Source organism: Anomalospiza imberbis, chromosome 23 (genome assembly GCF_031753505.1).
Source record: "Anomalospiza imberbis isolate Cuckoo-Finch-1a 21T00152 chromosome 23, ASM3175350v1, whole genome shotgun sequence".
NCBI classification, from domain to species: domain Eukaryota; kingdom Metazoa; phylum Chordata; class Aves; order Passeriformes; family Viduidae; genus Anomalospiza; species Anomalospiza imberbis.
Genome location: NC_089703.1, coordinates 2,252,755 through 2,274,688, shown reverse-complemented (window position 1 = coordinate 2,274,688; position 21,934 = coordinate 2,252,755). Strand labels below are relative to the sequence as shown.

Below are 21,934 nucleotides of genomic sequence, written 5' to 3'. Positions count from 1 at the left end.
AGCAGCCCTTTGAAAAGGGCTCCGTTTTCACTGAGTTTTTAGCAGATTTTGTGATGGAGGGAACTGGGGAAGCTTGTCTTAGATCTGTGCTTTGCTGAATTCCAGAAATTACCACGTGCATGGACACTGATGATCCCCAGCCCTGGTTTTGCCCCCAGACACTGGGAATAACTGGGCTGTTCTTGCCAAGGGAGCAGCAGTAAAGGCTGATTCCAGCTGGGGGAGACAAAGCCATGTTGCAGTCTGGGCCTGCTTGGCCCTTCCTCTCCCCTCCTTTGAACCCCAGGAAATTTGGGATTTGTGCTGGGGCTCTGCCCTGCCCTTAAAGCCTCTCCATAGGGAGATGCAATGGATGGGATGGGCTGGACCTGGAGCTTGGGAAATCTGGGTGAGTTTTCCAGCCATTGGTTCTGTGAGCAAGAAGATGATGTTTGAGTTTTTAAATAAGACTTTCCTTTTTTAATTGGGATGTTCAGCCTCAAGGTAAAAGTGTTCCATCAGCACCAGTAGCCCCTGTTGCTCTTTGGGCTGGGGCCTGGATGTGGTGATTCCCACGGGAATCTGCAGAGTGGCTGCAGGTCCATGGTCACCCTCCAAACAGAGAAACACTCTGGAGAAGTCATGGAAGCTCGTATGTATTCTTTGGGGCAGTGGGAATGCATCAAATCCCATTTGCTCCATGCCCTTAGGAACAGAGTTGGCTGTTACTAACTCTTCTTATTTATCCGTAGTGAAGAACCTTTCAAAATTCTATTTTATTGTGATAAAGGAAATGCACACTGGGTTTTTCCACAGTGTCTGCTGGAAACCAAAGGCCAGAGCTGGAAATCTGTTTGCAGTAATCTTCAGTCACAAAATCAATCCCATTTACACTCTGTTAACTGAGCATGTGTGCCTGGGATCCGAATTTAAGCTGGGAGCATTTGCCACAAATTAGGAGCAGATTGGATTAATGGGTTTGTCTCCTCTTAATATATTGTGTGGTTTCTTCTACTCTTTAGGGGGGAAAACACGATTGGAGTGAATCAGTGCTGATCTGGGGAATACTCTGTGGTGTTTCCTTTGACTCAGTTGGCCAGGGAGATCATTAATGCTGGAGTTACGAACCTGCTTTTAAATTGAAATATAAATCCAGCTCAGAGCAGTGCTGCAGGATTGAAGGAGTTTTCCTTTTGGATGAGATACTGGAAATTTGGGCTTGCTTATGGTTAATATTATAACAATGATAATTCTTGAGAAAAATATGTTGAGAACAACCTTCTCTCCCAGCCAGCACCTGGTCCTTCCAAAAACTTGACGTCCTGAAGGTTTTTTCCCCTGCATGATCCTTGTGCTGTTGGCAGTGACCTCCTTGCTACCCCAAGTGCCATTTGGAGCTTGAATGAGCAACTTGTAAAACAATTCCTGTGTTTTCATGTCATTCCAATGATTGTTATTGCTGCATTGAAAGCCAAAGTGGTTGAATCAAGCTGAATCCTCCACAAGGCTGAACTGCTTCGTTGTCCTGTGCCTCAGACCAGCCCCTGAGAGGGAAGCTCATCAGCCACGGCCCCATCAGCTCCGTGTCATTCAGGCTTGTAACAGATGCATGTTTACATTGCAGCCCAAACCGCTGTAACTGCACCAAAGACCTGGAAGAAACCAAAAGACCGGACCCAAGCCACTGAGGAGGTGACAGAGGCAGAAGCAGAGGTGAGAGGGAACCAAAGTCGTGCTTTACCCAAATTTAAAGATGGTGTTCCTCTCTTGAAATTGTCCTTTAGTGACGTTGCTTTCTCATTGTCTCACAGGGCAGTTTTGGGGAGGAACTCTGCTGTTCCTCAGCATCCTTTAGATAACAGGTGTCAGTCTGCTCCCTTTTAAAGCTCTTCTCTTTTCTTTGGGTTTGCCTGATGTAATGACTAGTACAGTCATAGAATCAGACTGGTTTGGGTTGGAGGGGCTCTTAAAGACTCATCTCATTCCAACCCCTGCCATGGCAGGGAACACCTTCCACTAGAAGATTCCACTAAACTTCCACCAGCCTCCCAGCACTGAGGAACCCCTTTCAGTGAAGGGTGAGGGAAAAGTGGGTTTGGATCCCTCAGCACTGCCCCATTTTGGTCCTAGGCCACCATCCTGACATTTGGCAGGTTATTCTGCACAGGAATATCATGGCCAAGGATATTTTCTTGATGACCAACTGATGGAGAAGCTGACAAAGTTTTCAGGCAAGTTTTCAGGCAAAACCACCTCAAGAGTGATTAGATGAGTAAAGAAAACCTCCCTCACTGCTGTTCTGGTAGGGATATTGCAGCAGGGGGCTGTGCTTAATATCCTGGGGCAGGATGGGGTTAGAATCAATCAGAAAGGGAGCAAGAGAGTAAAAATGTAGAAGTTCAGACTGCCCAGTGTGTGGATAAAAGCTGAGGTTGGCCAGATGTGGTGCAGAGCAGGAGAGCAAAGGGGCTGCACCAGGGGAGGAATCGTGTCTCCTGCACCACCCAGCAGTTCCACTGAGGAATTCTTCAGAGAATTCCCTTGAAAAATCTGAAAGAAGCGTTTTAGGATGTGGTGCCATCAAGCAGGGAGGCAAAGGTTCGGGAGCCTCCTCCGGAGCATCCTCAGTGAAGTTGTTCCTTTGTTCAGTGCTAAGAGGGGCTGGGATTTCTCCCGGGAGAAGCGCATTCTGACGCCTCCTCGTCTGAATGCACAATCAGGCTGTGTCCTTGGAGAGCTCTAAAATTAACAGCCAGGGATACTATTAATGCTTTTTCCTGAAACTGAGATGCTGGAATTGTGGCTGGATCTCACACTGCCTTCCTTAGTGGCATCTGCTCCAGTTGGCAGCAGGCATTTAAAGGAAGAATCCCCAAAATAAGCACCACGTGCCCTTTACCATCCCTTTATCATGGATGGTAGGAGAAAAGGAAAGCAGAGTTGTGTTTCCAGACTGGGATTGCTCATGGCTTAACAGTTCCCTCCATCCAATCCCGTGGGGATTTCATGGGCAGTGTTGAGTCTTTCCAGTTGCACCCTTAATTATCAGTGGGTTATCCGTGGGAATGAGCTGATAAATCACCCAGTGCCTCAGTGTGGTGTTCCACATCCCTGTGTAAGATGCATTTGTATTCCTGCTGCTCCCAAAAATGCAGTGTGAATCCATGAAGAGCCGTTTCACGTGCACTGAATTTGTCAGGGCGTTTCTAACGAAACCTCTGCTTCTGTCCATGCTCCAGCCGAAGGAGGAGGAACAACCTTCAGGGGACAAAGTACTTGAATCTGACCAGGAGAAAACGAGCCATGGGCTTCAACCAGAGAGGGAACCCTCAGAGCTCAAAGCAGCGAAAGCCGTGGAGGAGAACGGGGAGCAGGAGGCAGAGCCGGTGCGAAACGGCGCCGAGAGCGTCTCGGAGGGCGAGGGCACCGACGCCACCTCCGGCTGCACGGAGAGCTCCGGAGAGGGGCCCGTGTACCAGTACAAACCAGGTAGGTCCTGCTCCATCTGCTTCTCTGCCTCCCTCCTGTGAGGGCTGCTGACACCCCGAGTGCCATCCCGACGGGTGTTCCCACTGGGGGTGGAAGGGGATTTAGATCTGCCAAGATCTGCAACCCAGCATGCCCCGAGAGATCTTCCACGGGGGCAAAAGGGGAAAATGGTTTTTGTCTGGCTGGTCGTGGTCAAGAGAAGAAAAAATCCCTAACTTCTTGAAATTTTTTGTGCATTTGGGTGCTGGCTAGAGCACAGTGGAAATGAGAGTTGATTCCTGTGTGATCCACAGCTGGAAACCATCCAAGAAATTCCGCATAAACCAATATGCTTCTGAAATAAGAGGTGGTTAAATAAAAAATGAAAGTGTTCATTGGGTCCTAAATACAAATATGTGTGTTCATAAAGATTTAATTTCCTGGCTAAACAGTTGCGTGGATGTTTGGATTTCTAGAAAAGTAAGGAAAAGAAACAGTTTGTGGTTTTCAATCCAGGCACTGCCCATCTCAGCCCCATTGATTAGGGTATCGGATATCTATAGAGTGTTTTTGTTATTTATCAAGACACAACCTTTTTATTATTTATGAAGATTTTGTAATTTATAGACCTGAACTTCAGTTAATCCTCCTCATTAAGAGAGAACTTGAGACCAACTTCTCAGTTGCTCCCAATTTTTAAGCAATTTCTTATTCAAATGCAACTCCCTCCACATAAAGTAGACATTTTTAAAGAGCCCAGAAATTAAAGAATATAATAATAGTAAGGAAGGACCTGGAGAACCTGGTGGACAAGGAGTGCCACCATTAAGGGACTCCACTGCAGTGGTTATTTGTGCACCACTTTGTTCTGATGAAGACCTCAGTTTGCTTTGGTTTTATTAATTCAGCACAATCATATTGTGAGGGGAAAACACAGAGGCCTCTTGATAGCTCATCACACTCGGGGTACCTGAGCAGTTCACTAGCCAAGCACTTCCTGAGGTTAATCCATAATTCATCAGCTGATGCAGTCAGAACAATCCCAGCTGTGTCCAGATGTCCTTTCACTCAGCTGGAAGGGTTGGATGGATTCCTGGGAAAGCAACATACATCAGACTTGTGCAACAGGCCTCGATTTCGGCTCTGCCCTTCTGAGGAAGGGGAATTTCTGCCTCTGGAGGAATTGTGTGTTTGATCCCTGTCTCTCCCTGCATTGGGGATCCTTCTTGTAATGTTGCCCAGCTGCTCTTCACATTAAAACAGCTCACTGAGAGCTTTCCAGGGAAGGAAACTACACATAAACTGCTTGTTGTTGTGTTGGAGCTTTTCCATAGTAAATGACAGGTACAGTGAGTAGGCCAGGAATTCCAGCCAGGATCCAGCCAAACCATTTCTGCACCCCTGTATCCTGAAGCTCTCTAGAAATAAGACTACATAAAGAGCTAAAGTTTGCAATCACTTCTGTGTATTTTCATTCCCAGTTATTAAAACCCATCGTTGGAGTAAGTCCCTGCTCGTGGCCTCTGCAGGGGTGCAGATGGTGAAATCCCAGAGATCCAAAGCCGGGGGTCAGGGAGTGAAATAAAGGAGTAATAAATACCTGAAGGGCTGATGAATGCTGAGTAATGCAGTCTGGCATGAGGGAGATCCAAAGGCAGCATCTCATACAGATGTTTTCCTTCAGATAAAACATGTTTTCTTCCCTAATTTCAAACAAACTGTGTGGCCAGTGCCGAAAATCCCATCTCCAGGCCGCCAGAGGCTGACTTCCCTTGTGCTAAAGTGGCTGTATGTTTATGCTTTGATTTGCACCAGGCAGAGTCCTCCACACCCAAAAAGCCCCATGTAAAATAGATGGAAAGTTGTAATTCCCAGATCATGGCCTGTGGGTGTGGCTTCTCTTGTTTCTGCTTGTTATCTCCAGCCTGGGTTGTTCACAGTTCCATGGTTTCACATTTTCAGAGGGTGTTTTTGTTCCATGCTCTGCTCTCCTTGACTTCATGTTTATGGCTTCCTTTTACACCAGACAAACCCCTTTAACTTCCTTATTTTCACACAGAAACAGGGAATTGTCCCCATTCTGCCGTATCCCACAGGAGAGCAGAAGTCAAAGTTAGATACATGGGTTAGAACTGGAATTAGTGACCAGATCCAGGTGTGGTTGGACCTGGCTCTACGCTCCCTGTTGTTCATGTCCTTTTAATGTTATGTGTTTTGCCCTCCTCTCTCCCTTCATAATGAAGATCAAATTAAATTGAAATGTCCCAGGCTGGTGCAGCAGCCTCATCCCTTTGGATTTACCAGAACCACATCTGGGTGAGCAGGGGGTTTGTTTCCTGTGACTCTCAGGGACTTCTCTCCCTATAGAGCAGTGGAAGCCCCTGGACCCGGAGGGGAAGAAGCAATACGACCGGGAATTCCTGCTGGATATCCAGTTCATGCCTGCCTGTATCCAGAAGCCTGAGGGGCTGCCTCCCATCAGCGACGTGGTGCTCGACAAGGTGAGAGGAGAGCCCATAAAACAGGTATGTGCAGGGGTTTGATATAAATAAAGATCCATAATGCCTCATTCCTGAACCATTTCCATGCCAGGTTTTAGTGGGAAGTGGGAATAGTTGGTCTCATCACAAGATTCTACAAATAGAGGTGTTGGTGCCTGATGAATGTGCACAGATGATTAAAAACTGAAGCTTTTGTGATAGTCTTTATCTAGATTAAGTTATACCAGGATGTTATTAAAATTTAAAATTAACCAGCCATGAAGAGCTGAACATCCAAGCAAGGCTGGATGGAGAGGCAGTGGCTTCTATTTGATCAATTAATTGATCTATTAGATCAATTAAAAAGCAGAGAGAAGCTTTTGGGCAAAGTGTTTTTTGATCTGAAGCAGGTTCTTCACTATTTATAAGCTGATCTAATAAAAGATCCTGAAGAGCTCCATTCTCGGGCAGTTTTGGGATTTCTCTCCAGCCTCATCTCAGAGCTGATTGTCTCTGCTCGAGGTCTGGGCTTAGTGAAACACTTGGGATTTCTGAGTGCTGACACCAAGGCCTCGTTCTGCTCTCACTGAGAGCTGGGGAGTTCCTTGGCTTTGATGGAACCACGACAGCCTCAGTCTTAAGACTCAGGAACATGGGTGATCCTCGTGTGCAGAAACATTTCCACTCTGAGTTTCATACCCAGGCAAATTGTAAAACGCAGCTTTATTGCCAAAATTATTTCATCTACCTTCTATTTTCCCATGATTGTTTCTCACTGTTCTGTGTTTGAGCTTCCTGGGCTCAGTTGCCCATCTCTCATGTTGGCACGAAAGCCATTGCTTTGAGGGAAGGTGGCAGTTTCATGCTCCTGAACCAAGACAGACCCGTGTTACTATGATTTTATCCTCCATAACCCTTGAAATGTTTCTGAGCTCCACTTGTTTCCTCAACAGTCTCCTGAAGATGTGTTTTAAATGAAATGCTTATTTTTAGCATAAGTGTGGATGCCTAAAACTTGAGTGGTGTGTTAAAAGCTTTAATTAGGCTGTTAAATATGACTGTCATGGTTTAGCAGATGCTGTCTGTAGATTGCATGACCTCTGAGCAGCCCCTCTTTGTGTGCTCTGCTCACGGCACAGGTCAACCAGCCCAAATTGCCGCTGAGGACTCTGGACCCCCGGATCCTGCCACGAGGCCCCGACTTCACACCAGCCTTTGCTGATTTTGGGAGGCAAGCCCCCGGGGGAAGAAACGTGTCTGGAAGTGTGAGTTTACCCCAACTTGCTCATTTAAAAACTGGCCTTAACACTGATGAAGTCCCTCCTCAGGCTTTTGGGCCTCTTCCAGTGCGCCGGTGGTTCTGGTTTTGTCAGGAGGAATGCAGGGGTGATGTTTGTTTGGCTGACAAAATGTAGGGGAATTGGAAACGGTTGTGGATGTTTGTCACGGGTAGCTGTTGTTTGGGAAGGGTTTGTCTCCTTCCTGTTTCCCTGTGTGAGAGGTGGAAGTGTTTCCACACCAGGACCCGGCAGTCGTGCGTGCGGTCGCGCGTTCGTCGTACAACAAACCCGGCGTCAGTGCGTCAGCCTGGGGGCTGTGCTGCAAAACACACCCACAGAGCAAAGAGACTTTACTAACAAACAAAATACAGCCAGCACCTGTGTCTTCCTGCTTTCTCTATGCTTCCACGTGTTGCTTTGGTCACTTCATTCCTTGTTTTCCCACCTTTTCCACTGCTTTTCTTTCATTTTCCCTTCTTCTCCCTGTGTCTGGCTTTGCCCACACTCTGAAATCCCTCTGTGAGTTCTTCACTCCTGCCTCTGCCATGTCTTTTCCTGGGGCACAGATGCCCCCAGCACGTGCTACCCCGTCAGTGCCACTGGAGGAGGACATCATTAGGGGCAATCACTGATTTTCAGCTATTGAGCTGCTTCTGCTGTGTCCATCTGGACGTGTCTAACGACACAGCCATCGTGGAGCCTTCAAATCTGCTGGTTCCAGAAGAGTTCCCTGAATCACCCCAACTTCCAAGTGCGCAGCTTTCCAGGAGTCAAACCCAGCGATTTTGGGTCAATGTAATATTTTTGGTTTGGGAGCAGCCTCGTGGCCGGTGCCTCAGTTCCGGGCTGCACGCCTGTGTCTTGGAGTTGCTTCGGTGCCACAGTTTCTCTTGGAGCACCACCTGGTCTGCAGAACCTCGTGAGGTCGCCAGCGCTTCCCGCGTTTGGGCCGTGCCGGCTGTGCTGCGGCGCCTCCTCTCCTGACAGCGCTGAGTGTCCCGAGCCCTGCGGCGCCCGGGTGACGCGGCTGTCGCTCTTTGTCTCTCCACAGGCCTGCAAAGTGCAGAGCACCCCTGGATTGCCCTCCCTGGCTCGGTGTGGGCCCCCAGCATGCCCTCTCTTGGTCTCGCCTCACCCACCATTGAGGAACCTGCCGATAGGGGTAAGCCAAATCCCCCCCTCTCCCCCCAGACTTTGCACCTTTTTGTAGAGTTGCCTTTTTTCCCCACCACCCGCTGTTGATAAAGAACGACTGGCAGAAAACTTTACAAAAAGGTGCAACCTTGTTTAAAAAAAACCGAAACAAGACTTGCGTTGTACCCCTCTAGGCAGTCTTCAGTGGTGGGTGGGACATCACCAGCTGAGGGCATGCTGGGACGTTGGCCCGAGCGGGATCCGCGAGGGTCTGCACTTTGCAGACCTGTGGAAAGGGGGAGAAAAGGTAAGTCCCGCTTACCCCGTTCATTTGGAGCATTCAGCACGTAACATACATCTTACATTTGCGCCTTTGCAGAGCAGAGCCTCTCCTTGCCTTGTTCTGGAGGAGGGCTGGAAGGTGACATGGTTTAACCAGCCTGTCCTCGACGCCGGCGGTTGTAGGATCAGAGGGTTCTGAGCCCCAGCAATGCCAGACGTTCCCCTCTCGTGACGCATGGCCACCCTGCGTGTGCGCTGCCTGTCCCCAGCCATCCCACCTCTGCACAGGCCATGCCATGAACCATCAAACCACTGCCTCTTCCTTGCCCCAAATAACGTCGAGCAGCTCAGCGCTAACCGCTTCTGGCACATTGAGAGTCTTTTGTTTTGCTTCTTTGGCTTTTGTCTTTGTTTCCCTCTTTTTGCTTGAACATGTTTTATGACTGTCTCTGGCACTAACCAAAGTTGCGCCGGCAGCACCGGGGTGGAGTTGCACAGGAGCAGAATGCAGCTGGGAAGGCTCTTTGGTGTAGGCAGGGTTGGGTGAGCGTGGCAGGTGAGGAGATGTGGGGCTGGAGCGGACGGGTCCGTCCCTGCGCAGCCTGCGTTTGCTTTGTCCTTCCTGAGAGGTGATGGAAACTGAAATCACCTCAGTTCTTGTTCCCAGAAGGCACAACCCCTCCCACCATCGAAGATCAATTTCACTGTCTGCATTCAAAGCCTCTTATAGAGGGAGAAGCACTTCCTTAAGTCCTTGTATGGTCTCTAAAGTATTTCCATGACTTGTGGCTTGAGTGGGAGCACCAGGCCAGTCAGTCTGTGCTGCTGTGAGTCTTTGGCTCCTCTGCAGGAGTCTTGTACCTGTGTCTTCCTGCTGTCCTTCCCCGTGTCTTCCTCTGAAGAGAGGTCATTGGGATTAATGCAGGAACACCTGGTACTTGTCCCGTGCTCCAGAACCATCATTATTTACAGGACGCCAGGCCTGAGCTCAGGCACCTCTTTAACTTTGCTGTACAAATCTGGAGCCAAAAACCCCAGACCCCTAGACCATTTCTCTTAGAAGTTAGAGCCATCTATTATGTTATTTCATCTTCAAAGGATGCTTCTGTTCACTGATTGAAAACCTAATCACACAGTTTGAACTGATTTTATTCACAGATATTATTAAAAACATACAGTCTCAAAGAAAGTCTTTATTGTGTTGATGCTTGAAAGGTCTGGGCTCAAAGGCAGCCGGATGTGAGGAGGTGACAGGTGGAGCTCCGTGCATCCCTCAGTTTTCCAAGGGAGTCACCTCCCTCAGGGGTGGGTGTTTGCTGCAAAGGAACACTTGCATGGACCCGTGCCCGAGGAAGTTCCGTGCCCGAGGAAGTTCCGTGTCTGAGGAAGCGCCGGCCTCTGCGACTCCGTCCCCGTGTGTTACAGCCTGGTGTGTTTGGGAGGTCCTTCAGACCAGAGCTGCCTCTGTGCAGAGCTGCAGTGGCTGCAGGTCACCTCTCCTTGGCTCTGACACTGTTCTGGGGGAATGAGCTCGAAGGTTTGGGTTTTCAGGGCACACTCCAGCCTGGCTCTGATTACGGAGCTGTCCACGGGCAGGAGGTGTGTGCTGAGCTCTGGCACGCGTGCCTGTGGCCAGTCAGTTTTCTGGGCCGTCATTGTCTGGTCTTTCAGCTGGAGGGAAGTCTCTTCTCTCCACATTGGCAGCATGGTCAGAGCCTGGGCTGCAGAACTGTGTAACACCAGAGGTGCTGAAGGCAGGGCTGCTGTCAGGCCCTGCTGAGCCAGACCAGTGTCAGTCAGGGCTCAGGGTGGGAGCAGAGAGGGGACACAGGGAGAGATCAGCGTCTGCTTTAGGAAGGTGTCTGACACAAAAACATCTTGAAGGCTCCCTGTTCCACTGTTGACTCCTCAGGAGTGATCAGCTGGTGCAGTTGTGCTACAGGTGGTTGGACTTGATGGTCTTGGAGATCTTTTCCAAGATAAATGATTCTATGAATTATAGCATTCATGGGGTTTGTGCCCCATGCAGTTTGAATAACCTGCTGGGCTATTTCTCTGCGTGGCAGGGGATGTGAACAGGGGTCTTTGTAAACTGAGGGGAGCCCAGTGGCACCCTGCCCCTCTGAGCCCTCTCCCAGGCACCACTGGGCACACGAGCAGGTCACGGCATGAGGCCATTGTCTTCTGACAACATCTTCCTCTGTTGCTGTTATGCCAGACAAGAGCCCCAGCACTGCTGGTGATCCTGCTCATTTGCACACATTTACCTTGTCAAAGGCAAGTGGTTCAACTCCCTCCTGCCTTTAAGAAGAATTTTGCTTTTCAGTAACCACAAACCCAGGTTTGTGGCTGATGTATGACATAAGAGGCACCAGCCAAGAGCCCTTTCCTCCTATTCATTGAAGCTCTTAAAGTAACTGCACTGGCCTTTTTGATGCTTGTTCAATCCCTTTGTTGAACAAAGCAGTCTTTGAAATGGCCCATCTTCCATGAGTGGCTGCTGAGCAGATTAATTACTGCTGTGGGAAGTACCAGGTTTTATAATGGAGTTTGGCTGCTTTAATTTGTACCTTGAGGTTGGCCATTTGTGATAAATGAGTTCAGAAATGTGAAGGAGCATGGGGGAAGAGCAACCTCCCAACAGTACCTGGTACCTTTAGTCCTTAATCAGAAGCCCCCAGATGATGGAGAGGAGGTTTGGGGGTGTCTTGTGCCCTACCACTTGTACATCTGGTGAAAAACTCCCCAGCTGTGGCAGGTTTTGTGCCTGTTCAGGAGGAGCATCACATTACACAGGATTGCAGAGGTGCTTAGGCAGTTCCAAAGCACGCTGATTCCCTTTTTTCTGTGAAACCACCCAGAGTTTGTCCCATATCTGTTAGGATCCATATTTTTAGAGTGCAGGAGCTGCAGTGATACTCGTTCACTGTGTTTTATGTAATTCCCATTTCAAAATGGCTTTGTTGGAAGCAATCTTCGGTAAAACTTAACATTTCTGGCAGAGCTGCCAATTTGTCATTGTCTAAGTGCTTGGGATGGCATATTTGAAATGCACCTGTAAGGGCTGGATTCTTCCACACCTTGCTGTGATGTCTCGGTTATGCAGTTTCTGACTCCCAAGAGGCACTTTTGGCCAGTCGGGGTCAGTTCTGCCCGCTGTAGCAGAACCCGCGGCGCCACAAAGTTGTGTAGGTTGTGCAGGCAGAGTCATCCCATCTCTCTGTTGGGAAAAGCTGCCCAGAGGAGTGTGTTGGGTGTCTCCACGTTCCTGTGAGCAGCCCGGAGCAGTGTTGGGTCGGGGGGACTCCTGGTGTCCCAGCAGGACGTGCTGGTGGTCAGCGGTGCCATCAGCGGGTGCTGGCGTTTGCCCTGCAGGTGTTATCCAGCGTCAGCTAAAAGTGGGATATAACAAGGAATGTCTTTGTCCTAGTTGTTGAATGTTGGACCGAGGAGATCTCAGCCGGGCCAGAGGAGGGAGCCCAGGAAGATCATCACTGTGTGTGTGAAGGAGGATGTGCACCTGAAGAAGGCAGAGAACGCCTGGAAACCAAGCCTGAAGAGGGAAAACCAAACTGAGGACCCGGAAAACGTCAAAACCCAGGTGAGAGCATAAGCAGGTCTGAGGGTGCAGCAGCTGCCCCAGGTAATGGTAATTTGCCTTCCCTCTTGTATCAGACAGTGAAAAAGGGCAGTGAATTCCAGTTGGAATCCCAGCTTTCCCCTACCTTGATGGTATTTTTTGTATGTTTATTCTTGACCTGGTGTTTAAATGCCAGTCCTGTATATTAAGCAGAGAACACCAATCTCCTGTCTCTCTTCCAGGATTGCTTTCCTACTGCTGTTTTACTGGAATATTTATGTCTGCATTCTAAAGCAAAGAGCCCTACATTCCCAGCACAGAATTTGGTTTTCATCTCCTTTTAGACTACATCTCTTCCCTGAATCCTCAGCAAGACTGAGGTTCCTCTGTGAAATCCCTCAGTTGGTCCTGCCCAGCCCAATGGTGCCATCTGAAGGTGCCTCTGTCGTTCTCCCCCTCCTCTCCTCCTTGGGGCTCTCGCTCTGGGAGGAGGTGTTTGTCTGGTGGTCAAGTTTGTAATTTGTAGGATAAGCTGGGACGGTCTTGAAGGACACTGGGATTCTGTTCTTGGAGCTAATGGTGGCATTGTTGACCTCATTATCATCCTGGACAGGAAAAAAATAAAGTACCTTAAAGTGAATTATAGGAAAGTTGGATTATCTCTGGCTGAAGGAGACAGGCCACTCCTTGTTAATTTATATCTCATGGATTAAACCGATATAAAGAAGAGTGTTTCTGACAGGGAGGGCTTTGTGCCTCTGTTGCACTTGACAAAAGCCCTTGGGTGTTTCCAAAACTCCTGCCCTGTAGTCTTGGTCTTTGGTAGCCAGGTGAGGACTGGGGTTGGGCTGTGCAGAAGCATGTGGTGTGTCACTCAGCTTCCCAGACGTTCCTACAGGATTTCTCCATTCCCCTGTGGAAAGCATCCTGGCTCATTCCTGTAATCCACCTGCACCACTTGTGCCTGAGCTTGCAGTGTTTCTGTCACTCAGGAGCTGTTCCGCAAGGTACGAAGCATCTTGAACAAGCTGACGCCCCAGATGTTCAACCAGCTGATGAAGCAGGTGACAGACCTGACGGTGGACACAGAGGAGAGGCTGAAGGGAGTCATCGACCTGGTCTTCGAGAAGGCCATCGACGAGCCCAGCTTCTCCGTGGCGTACGCCAACATGTGCCGCTGCCTGGTGACGGTAAGAGCCGCCCGGGAGCTCCTCTGGGCTGAGGGGCAGCGACAGAAACTGCAGAGAGCAGAGTTAAATGGCAGCTTCTGAGTGTAAGTAGGAATAATTAATGTGGAGTCTTGGTTTGTTGGCCATGCCCAAGGCAGAGGGATTTGCTTGGAGCCATTGTTGGGAGTTGAGGACTCCCTGCTCCACCTGGTCGCAAGATGAGTCGTATTTGGGAAGTTCATGGAATCACAGAAGCATGGAATAGTACAAGCAGGAAAGGGAGCTTAAAGCCCTTCTCATTCCACCCCCTGCCATGGGCAGGGACAACTTCCACTATCCCAGGTTGCTCCAAGCCCCCTCCAACCTGGCCTTGGGACACTTCTGGGGTGGGCAACCACAGCTGCTCTGGGCAACCTGTGCCAAGGCCTCACCACCCTTCTGTGTCCGTCAGTTCCAAGGGAGCCCAGGATGAGCCAGGCTTTGCACAGATCGTTCTCAGATGGTGAATTTGGGACAAAAGAGCCCCCTTTTCTCCAGGTCCTTCATGACATGCAGTGAAGGAATATGGCTTAAGCCTTCAGCACAGAACAGGAGTGTTTTCAAGCAGGGGGTGTTTTTAAGGGAGAATATGGATGGAAATGTAATTCATCCCAGGGGGAGGTGGTGTCAGCCAAGTTTGGAGTGTGGCTTTACATCCACAATGTAAAACTCCACTGGAAATCCTGATGTCAGGCTTTACTTTCACAGCCTTGCAAAGCCGCGCAGCTCAACATGAAGAGCAAAATAAATTGTTATGGATGACCCCTCCTCTGTGGAGTTTATCCCTATTTCTACTGATGTTTTTCTTCCTTCTCACTCCAGCTGAAAGTACCCATGGCAGACAAACCTGGGAGCACAGTAAATTTCCGTAAGTTGCTGTTAAATCGCTGCCAGAAGGAATTTGAAAAGGACAAGGCTGACGATGATGTCTTTGAAAAGAAGCAGAAAGAACTCGAAGCTGCCACCACTGTAAGTGGTGTTTTTCTCCATAAGTTCTCAGAGCTCCCTCAGAAAATTATTTCCATTTGAAACAACAGTTGATTTGGGGGGATTTTGGAGTTGAGACTTTCATTCTGTCACTGTGCCTGAGAATAATAAAAAGTACTTGCCTTGACGGTGGGTTTATCCCAACATCTTTCTGGCCTTTAGGAGAAAAAGAGGGAACAGTGTCTGTGAACATAAAACTGGATCTTTCAAAGAGTTCTGTGCACTGAGAACATGGTTTTGCAGAGCTGTTTTCCTGTTTTACAGCCAGAGGAGAAGACGCGGCTCCACGACGAGCTGGAAGAGGCCAAGGACAAAGCCCGGCGGAGATCCATCGGGAACATCAAATTCATCGGCGAGCTTTTCAAGCTGAAGATGCTGACAGAGGCCATCATGCACGACTGTGTGGTGAAGCTGCTGAAAAACCACGACGAGGAGTCCCTCGAGTGCCTTTGCCGCCTGCTCACAACCATTGGCAAGGACCTGGACTTTGAGAAGGCAAAGGTGGGGCAGGAGCGGGAGTGAGGGATGTGGTTCTCTGGGCAGGGCTGGAAAAATGGGTGTGGGGTGTTTTTATCTGAAGTTTTGTTTTTTCTTCTGGAATTTTCATATGGCATGAGGAAATCATCCACTCCTCTGTGGATGTTTCATCATGACCTGGCCTCGCTCCCTGCTCTGTAATAGATTCTGTATCATTTTCAGCTGTGTTATCCAGTTGTTATTTCCAAAGATTTTATCCAAACACACAGCCCAAAAATGCTCAATGTTTCCTTTTTCCAAGTTGAATGTCGCTCTTCCTGTGTAGTTCCCAAAACATTATTATGTCCAGTTGAAGGCTTGTGTTACCTACAAAAGCTGCCATGAAATGTGTTGCTCAGGTTAAATCTACAACACCCTCATTAACCAGCCCAAACCCCACCTGAGCCTCGGGGGTGCCTGTGTTTTGTGTCATCCTTGTCCCCAGATGTGCTGGGATGTGGCAGCTGTTCTGCAGCCGCAACGCTTCTGCATCCTCCTCCCCCTTTTCCAGCAAATACATCTGCAGCACGGAGCATTGCACAGTCTAAGAGCTTCTCTTGGCACAGACAGCCTGCTCCTCCTTCACAAAAACCAGGCTTGGGACGAACAACGCGAGGGTTTTGCCAGGAATCAGTGGGACTGGGCTCTGGAAACAAACGGAGCTAATTGTGTTCAGCTGCCCCGGGCAGGGAGTTCCCTCTCCACTCGGGGATCTCGGGGATCACGGCAGATCCGTCCTGAGCCTTAGGGGGAAGGAATTTCCCAGGCTGCTCTGTGAGCATTGACCAAACCAGCGCGGTTTAGCAGCAGTCCCAGGCAGACACCCCGCACTGTGAGCGCAGCACCAGCACAGGATTCGGTTTCTCCATGCGCTTTGGGAGGAAAACCAGGTCTGACTTCCAAGCTGAGGTCAGGCTGGACGAGGCCTGGATGCTGATTTGGTCTTTTGGAGCACTGTAAAAGCCAGCATTTTGGTGCTCTGCTGGTTCTGCACCCTCTAGCTGGGGCATGGCAGGGCACGGAGCAAAGGAGCAATTCCAGATGCCTCTGTCCTCTCTTTGGGATTGGTTATTTCTGTCAAGACTGAGAGGATCCTTCTTAATGGGGTAGACATTTTATTATGTGTTTTTATTGAAGCTGAACTGTTAGTCATCATTTAATTAAAACTTCTAAACAAAGTCCATTGGAAATATTTCCGCATCGTGCCTAACTTTGGAAACACTTGCTCTCAGAGCTGGAACTTTCCAAGGCAAGGCCAAACGCAAATTTTAATGGATTTTTTTCTTGTTTGTTTAACTACGAGGACAAGGGTTTAGCTGGTTTTTAGTGAAGAGAATGGGAAACATGGTAGAAAACTGCTCTGAAACTCTTGTTTGAAACAACCAGAGGCCCTAATTTGAGAAGAAGGCTTTTTAGAGCTTGGTGAGCCAAATTTAGACCTAACAGGAGCTTCTCTGCTGATCCCAATTCATGTCTTAGTGTGAACCTATTGGGGTTCCACCACATCATGATTTTCTGGATGAGGAGTTTGTGGGGTTTTTTCCCACAGCTGAGCCCCTTAATCTGTTCTTGGAGAGAGACCCAGAGCTACTACTCAGTCTGGCCTGGCTCAGCTCAGGGGATAAACCATGGAATGATGTGTCTTAGGCTGGTTTTGTACCCATTTTGTTTCCTGAGCCAGTTTTTCTTGGGCTGAGGTGAGCACACAGCTGATTTGAGGAGGGGAAGCTCAGATTGAGATACATTTTTAATGGATGTAATGTTTATTATGTACGTGCAGAGGGTGTAGATGGTTTGTGTAATTAAAAACCCAGAGGAAGTGTGTGCCTGCACAGTTGTGCCTCATCTCCTGTACATGCTGCCCTGTGCACCCTCAAATCCACCCTGGAGGAGTGTACAAGACCCAGCACTCACCTCTCTGGGGAGCAGCCCTGTGTCCCTGATGTTTCTAGCACAGAAATCCCAGAATGCAGGACCTGCTGGGTGCCCCTCAAGGGAGTGTTTTCGTTTCTCTGCACAACGTGCTGATGATGTTTTTCTTGTCTAGCCCCGCATGGACCAGTATTTTAATCAGATGGAGAAGATTGTGAAAGAGAGGAAAACCTCCTCAAGGATTCGGTTCATGCTTCAGGATGTAATAGACCTAAGGCTGGTAGGTCCTGGCTCCTGTGAGTAAAAGTGTGAAATCATGGATGCCCAGACCAGTCTGGGTTGGAAGGAACTTTAAGGATCATTTCGTTCCACCCCCTGCCATGGCAGGGACATCTTCCACTGTCCCAGGCTGCTCCAAGCCCTGTCCAGCCTGGCCTTGGGCACTTCCAGGGATCCAGAGGCAGCCACAGCAACCAGTCCAGGGCCTCCCCACCCTTACACAGGGAAGAATTTCTTCCCAATATCCCATCTGACCCTGCCCTCTGGCCGTGGGAAGCCATTCCCCTTTGTCCCCAGTCCCTCTCCAGTTCTCCTGGAGCCCCTTTAGGCCCTGGAAGAGGCTCTGAGCTCTCCCTGGGGCCTTCTCTCCTGCAGGTGAACATGTCCAGCTCTCATGCCAGTCTGTCATGATCCCTTCCATATCCAGGCTGGATAAGCTCTCATGCAAGAGCCGTGATTCAGGGCTCAAGTGGGATGTTAGGGGGAGATCTGCTCCCCTTCTCCCCTTCTGTCTGGCTGTCCAAAGCCAGGAAATGTCTCCATGTTGCCCTGGTGCCGTGGTCAGTACACGTGCAGTGCTGGGGGTCCCCACACTGTGCAGGTGAAGACGTGACCATGGGTGGAACAAACCTTCCCAGCACCTGCAGTTCCCCCCCAGGGGAGCTGCTTTGGGTTGTGTGGAGGCTGAAGTCACCATTTCGGCTGCAGGTAGATCATTGCATTGCCCCAAGAGCTTTAATGAGGCTGCAGCAAGATAAGGGACAGCGTGGTCATTCCAGGGCTGGAGGGGTCTGGGCACTGCATGGCTGAAAAGACACATCAAGCAAGGAAAGTGTTTTTAGAGTGACAGCTGCTCCTCTCTGCAGGATTCCTGTGTCAGCCATCACCATTCCTGGAGTGCAAAGCACTGTCTCCACTTAAAATCCGTCACTTCTTGCTTTTTTTATTTTCAAGGTTTCATTTCTTCCCTCAAGCTTGGAGGAGAGGTTCCCACAAAGAGTATCAGTCATAAACAGAGAGTGAGAGCAGCTCTTCTCTTTCCTCTGAGCCTTGAAAGAGAAGCTGGGAATGTGGAGGCTGGGGATGAACATGTCCTGAATTCAGTCAGGTCTTTGCTGCAGTCTCTGTACCCAAGTGCAAGGTTCTGCTCTCAGCTGTTGGGATAACCATGCCCATAATGTGTCCCAGCTCCACAGGATTTTCTCCAGCCCCTCTAAGGCATGACAAGGGTGGGAGGATGAGGCCTGTTTCCCAATATTCAAACTCCCAACGTTTGATGCTCCCCTGGAAGTTTCCCTGAGCACGTGTTTGGTTTTTTATTGCTTCTTCCCCAGTGCAACTGGGTGTCACGGAGAGCAGACCAGGGCCCCAAGACCATCGAGCAGATCCATAAAGAAGCCAAGATTGAAGAGCAGGAAGAACAGAGGAAGGTGCAACAACTCATGACCAAAGACAAGAGGAGACCAGGTAAAGTAAAAGCCAAGTTGGCTGCTCATTTGACATCCAATGGTCTTAGAGGGAATCCCACATTAAAGGAAAAAAAAAAAATCTGTGAGTTTTTTTTCCTAAATGTAATGAGCAAAGGGAATTGGGGTCTGATATGGCAGAGGCTGGAAAAGGAACAGATCTGCCATGGATTGGCTGTGGGGATTTTCAGGGGCAAATCTCATGGGTGAAAATAACCAACCACAGGCCAACAGTGCTTACACATTCCATTCATGCAAACCATGTTTGATTTTGTGACAGGCTACCAGAAATCTGTTCTAACAACTTATTACTTTGGAGTCAGATTTGCCATCCATTCTCATGCACTGCAGAGTCTCATTTCAAGATAAAAACTTGTAATTTCAGGAGTAACTGTATTGTCTTTAGTTGTTAAAGTCATGAGGTGCTGACTCGGTGTGAGGGAGTGTCTTGGTATCAACCTTAAACTGCTCCTGGCCTTCAGGGCACTGTCTGAAGACAAATTTGGAATGAATGGGAAAATGAAGACTGGGACAGAGCAGGGCAAAGAGAAAGAAATTTTTGGGATTCTTTAAGGGTTGGGGGATTCTCTAAGGATTGTCAATGAAAGTGCTTTGAAAACAGGGTGTAAAGAAAATCCATGTAGACTTTAATTATCCTAAAAGTGACACCAGGGGAAGGTGAGGAAGGTGAGCTGCAGGACTTGTGGGGTGAGGGAGGTTCTGCCAGGGAAGGCATCTCACCTGCTCCTTCCACGAGCTCATGAACATGCAGCACCCACAGGAATGCCGAGAAATCCAGGCAGGAACCATCCCTTGCAAAAGCAGCCCCTGGAAGGAGCGAGAGCTGTTCTGTGCAGGCTGTTCTGTGAGAGCACAGGCAGGCAGGCTGGTTATGGCATGTCAGAGGAAAGGACATTCCTGAGCAGGACTCTGCCCATCAGAGCAGCAGGCTGAGCTGAGCTGAGCTGAGCGTGGCTCTGTTTGTCCTCCTCAGGTGTCCCGCGGGTCGACGAAGGCGGCTGGAACACTGTGCAGGGGGCAAAGAACAGCAGAGTGCTGGACCCCACCAAGTTCCTTAAAATCACCAAGGTAGGTGCCACCACAAGCCTCCTTCAGGGCAACAAAACATCTGTTAGTCCAGGAAGGACCGGGATGGTGTGGGCAGGTCAAAACTTGGGGCTGGGACATTTTAAATCCTCGGAGTTAATACTGTGTGCAAATCATGCTGCATTATCTTCTGGATGTTCCTGTTTTGTCCTGAGGGAAAGGAGTGTGCAGACTTTCTTTCTCAGGTTGACAGTGTCCTTTTAGTAATCTAGAAGCACTCACAGTCAGAAAATCTGCATTTTATTCAGTGATGAAAATGTGAGCCAGGGTATTGTGTGACATGGAGATGCAGCACAGCACCCATGTTCCATGGGTCTCAAACACCTGCTGGAAATCCTTGGCTGCCTCAAGTTCTTAAGACCCCGTTCTGATGCTGCTCCTCAGTAAAACAGAGAGGCCACATCCATTTTGATGTGTCACAAACAGCAGCACTCCAGACTTAGGATGCTCCGGTCGAATGGGAAGAGCTGAGTCTGCTCCTAGAGGTTTCTTGACTTGGTGGCATGATTTCATCCCAAAGTATGTGATAAACTCTCATGTTCATCCTCCAGATGAGAATCTTCCTGTTATTTCACCGCTAAACTGGTGAATTTGGGATAGTTTTCCAGGCTGCAGTTTGGGCAAGTTTGAGATTTCTCCTTTGTCAAACTTCAGAACAGCTCTGGGTTTTCTTGCCAAGGAAAAGTCTGGCCTTTACATAAATCATTGACTCCTAAATATTCCCTTATCCCACTTAATGTCACTTGCCCTGAATTTTTACACTCAGTGCCTGGATTCTTGGAGAGCTCCAAAGCAGGACCTGGACAGACTGCAGCCCTTCTGCAGATCCAATCCGTTTGTTCCTTCTGAAAGTCATAAAGCAGTCTCCAAAACTTCAGTAGCAGGAGAGGTTCAGCCTCCTCCTGCCTGGCCTTACCACTCACCTGGGAAAAGCCCTTCCCCTCTGTTCCATACAAATGGAGCTGCTGGAGCAGCTGCTTTGGAAGGAAAGAGGAGCTCCCCCGAGATCTGCGAGGTCACAACCTCCTTGTCAATAAATTCTCCCACTGAACATGGTAAAATCAATGTTCTCTTCTTGCCAGACATCACTTCTTCCTCCAAGCTCTGCGACCTGTTGTCATCCTTTGCCCTCTGGATTGTTTGGTGCCCTGCAGATCCCCCCAAAGCCATGACTGGAGAGTTGATGGACAGAGAAACTGCCTTACACATCACAAACAAACTGAACATCTTTCAAATATGGATATACTGAGCTTTTCCACCTTCCTGAGCTTCAGAATTCCCAGTAAAAAGAAGCTCCTGCTCACTGTGAATGTCTCTCACCTCTCACTGACATTTGGAAGAGACTCTTCGTGATGCCCTTTGTTGTTTGTGTCCCCTGTCTTGGGCCACAGTTTAGTCTTCCAAAAATATGTGAAGTGTATTTTGGTGTAGACAAGACTGGGATTATTGCCAAAAAATCTCCCATTTATTATTACACTGTATGATTTGCCCTTGTAACTGTACATCCTGGTGTGTTTTACAGCCCACAATAGATGAGAAGATTCAGCTCGTGCCTAAAGCCCAGTTGGGCAGCTGGGGGAAGGGCAGCAGTGGTGGAGCCAAGGCAAGCGAGATGGGTAAGTCAGGATGGACCCTCCCCCTCGGCTTTGCTGCCAAAGGCTTGGGTGGGGTTCACAGAACCAGGGAATGTCCTGAGCTGGAAGGGACCCACAAGGATCAGAGTCCGACCCCTGGCCCTGCACAGACACCCAACAATCCCAGCCTGTCCAAAGGCTCCTGGAGCTCTGGCAGCCTCGGGGCTGGGACCATTCCCTGGGGAGCCTGGGCAGTGCCCAGCACCCTCTGGGGAAGAACCTTTCCTGATCTCCAGCCCCAACCCCCTGGCCCAGCTCCAGCCCTTCCCTGGGTCCTGTCCCTGAGCTGCCCCTCAGGAGGAGCTGCAGCCCCCAGTGAGGGCTCCCCTCTGGCTCCTCTGCTCCCCTCTGTGTGTGACCTCCTGACAAGAAGGGTTGAAGAGGGGCAGGCCCAGCATTCCCTGCAGTTCTGTCCCCGTGGCTCCGGCTGAACTGCTCGGTGGTGTTGAGCTGTCAGCAGCTCCTGACCTTGTCGCTCTGCTCTGTGTTGTCTCCACCATCTCCAGACTCCTTGCGACCAAGTGCCACAAGTCTGAACAGATTTTCTGCCCTGCAGCCTCCAGTGTCCCCAGTATCTGCCTCATCTGCATCTTCAGAACTAGAATCTCGCCGGGCCTTAACGAGGTGAGTGTTGCTCCATCGCTCTTCACTGCTGCCCTTTG

At 49.4% G+C, this 21,934-nt stretch overlaps 1 protein-coding gene across 20 annotated transcripts in view; it reads left to right on the top strand.

Moving 5' to 3' along the window:
* EIF4G3 (eukaryotic translation initiation factor 4 gamma 3) overlaps positions 1–21,934 on the top strand; it is a 143,799-nt gene that overhangs the window by 106,115 nt on the left and 15,750 nt on the right. For 19 of the 20 annotated variants that reach the window (XR_010993537.1, XR_010993538.1, XM_068171832.1 and 16 more), the window contains 14 exons: positions 1,604–1,692; positions 3,219–3,468; positions 5,815–5,972; positions 7,067–7,192; positions 8,259–8,369; positions 12,054–12,224; positions 13,196–13,393; positions 14,234–14,380; positions 14,663–14,899; positions 16,962–17,066; positions 18,400–18,532; positions 19,526–19,620; positions 21,161–21,254; positions 21,779–21,896. Coding sequence is in view for 18 of the 20 variants with exons in the window: in XM_068171832.1 (XP_068027933.1) it covers positions 1,604–1,692; positions 3,219–3,468; positions 5,815–5,972; positions 7,067–7,192; positions 8,259–8,369; positions 12,054–12,224; positions 13,196–13,393; positions 14,234–14,380; positions 14,663–14,899; positions 16,962–17,066; positions 18,400–18,532; positions 19,526–19,620; positions 21,161–21,254; positions 21,779–21,896 (2,032 nt within the window). In the remaining 2 variants the exon portion in view is untranslated. The remainder of the gene's footprint in view (positions 1–1,603; positions 1,693–3,218; positions 3,469–5,814; positions 5,973–7,066; positions 7,193–8,258; positions 8,370–12,053; positions 12,225–13,195; positions 13,394–14,233; positions 14,381–14,662; positions 14,900–16,961; positions 17,067–18,399; positions 18,533–19,525; positions 19,621–21,160; positions 21,255–21,778; positions 21,897–21,934) is intronic. The other variant, XM_068171822.1, reaches the window with a different exon arrangement.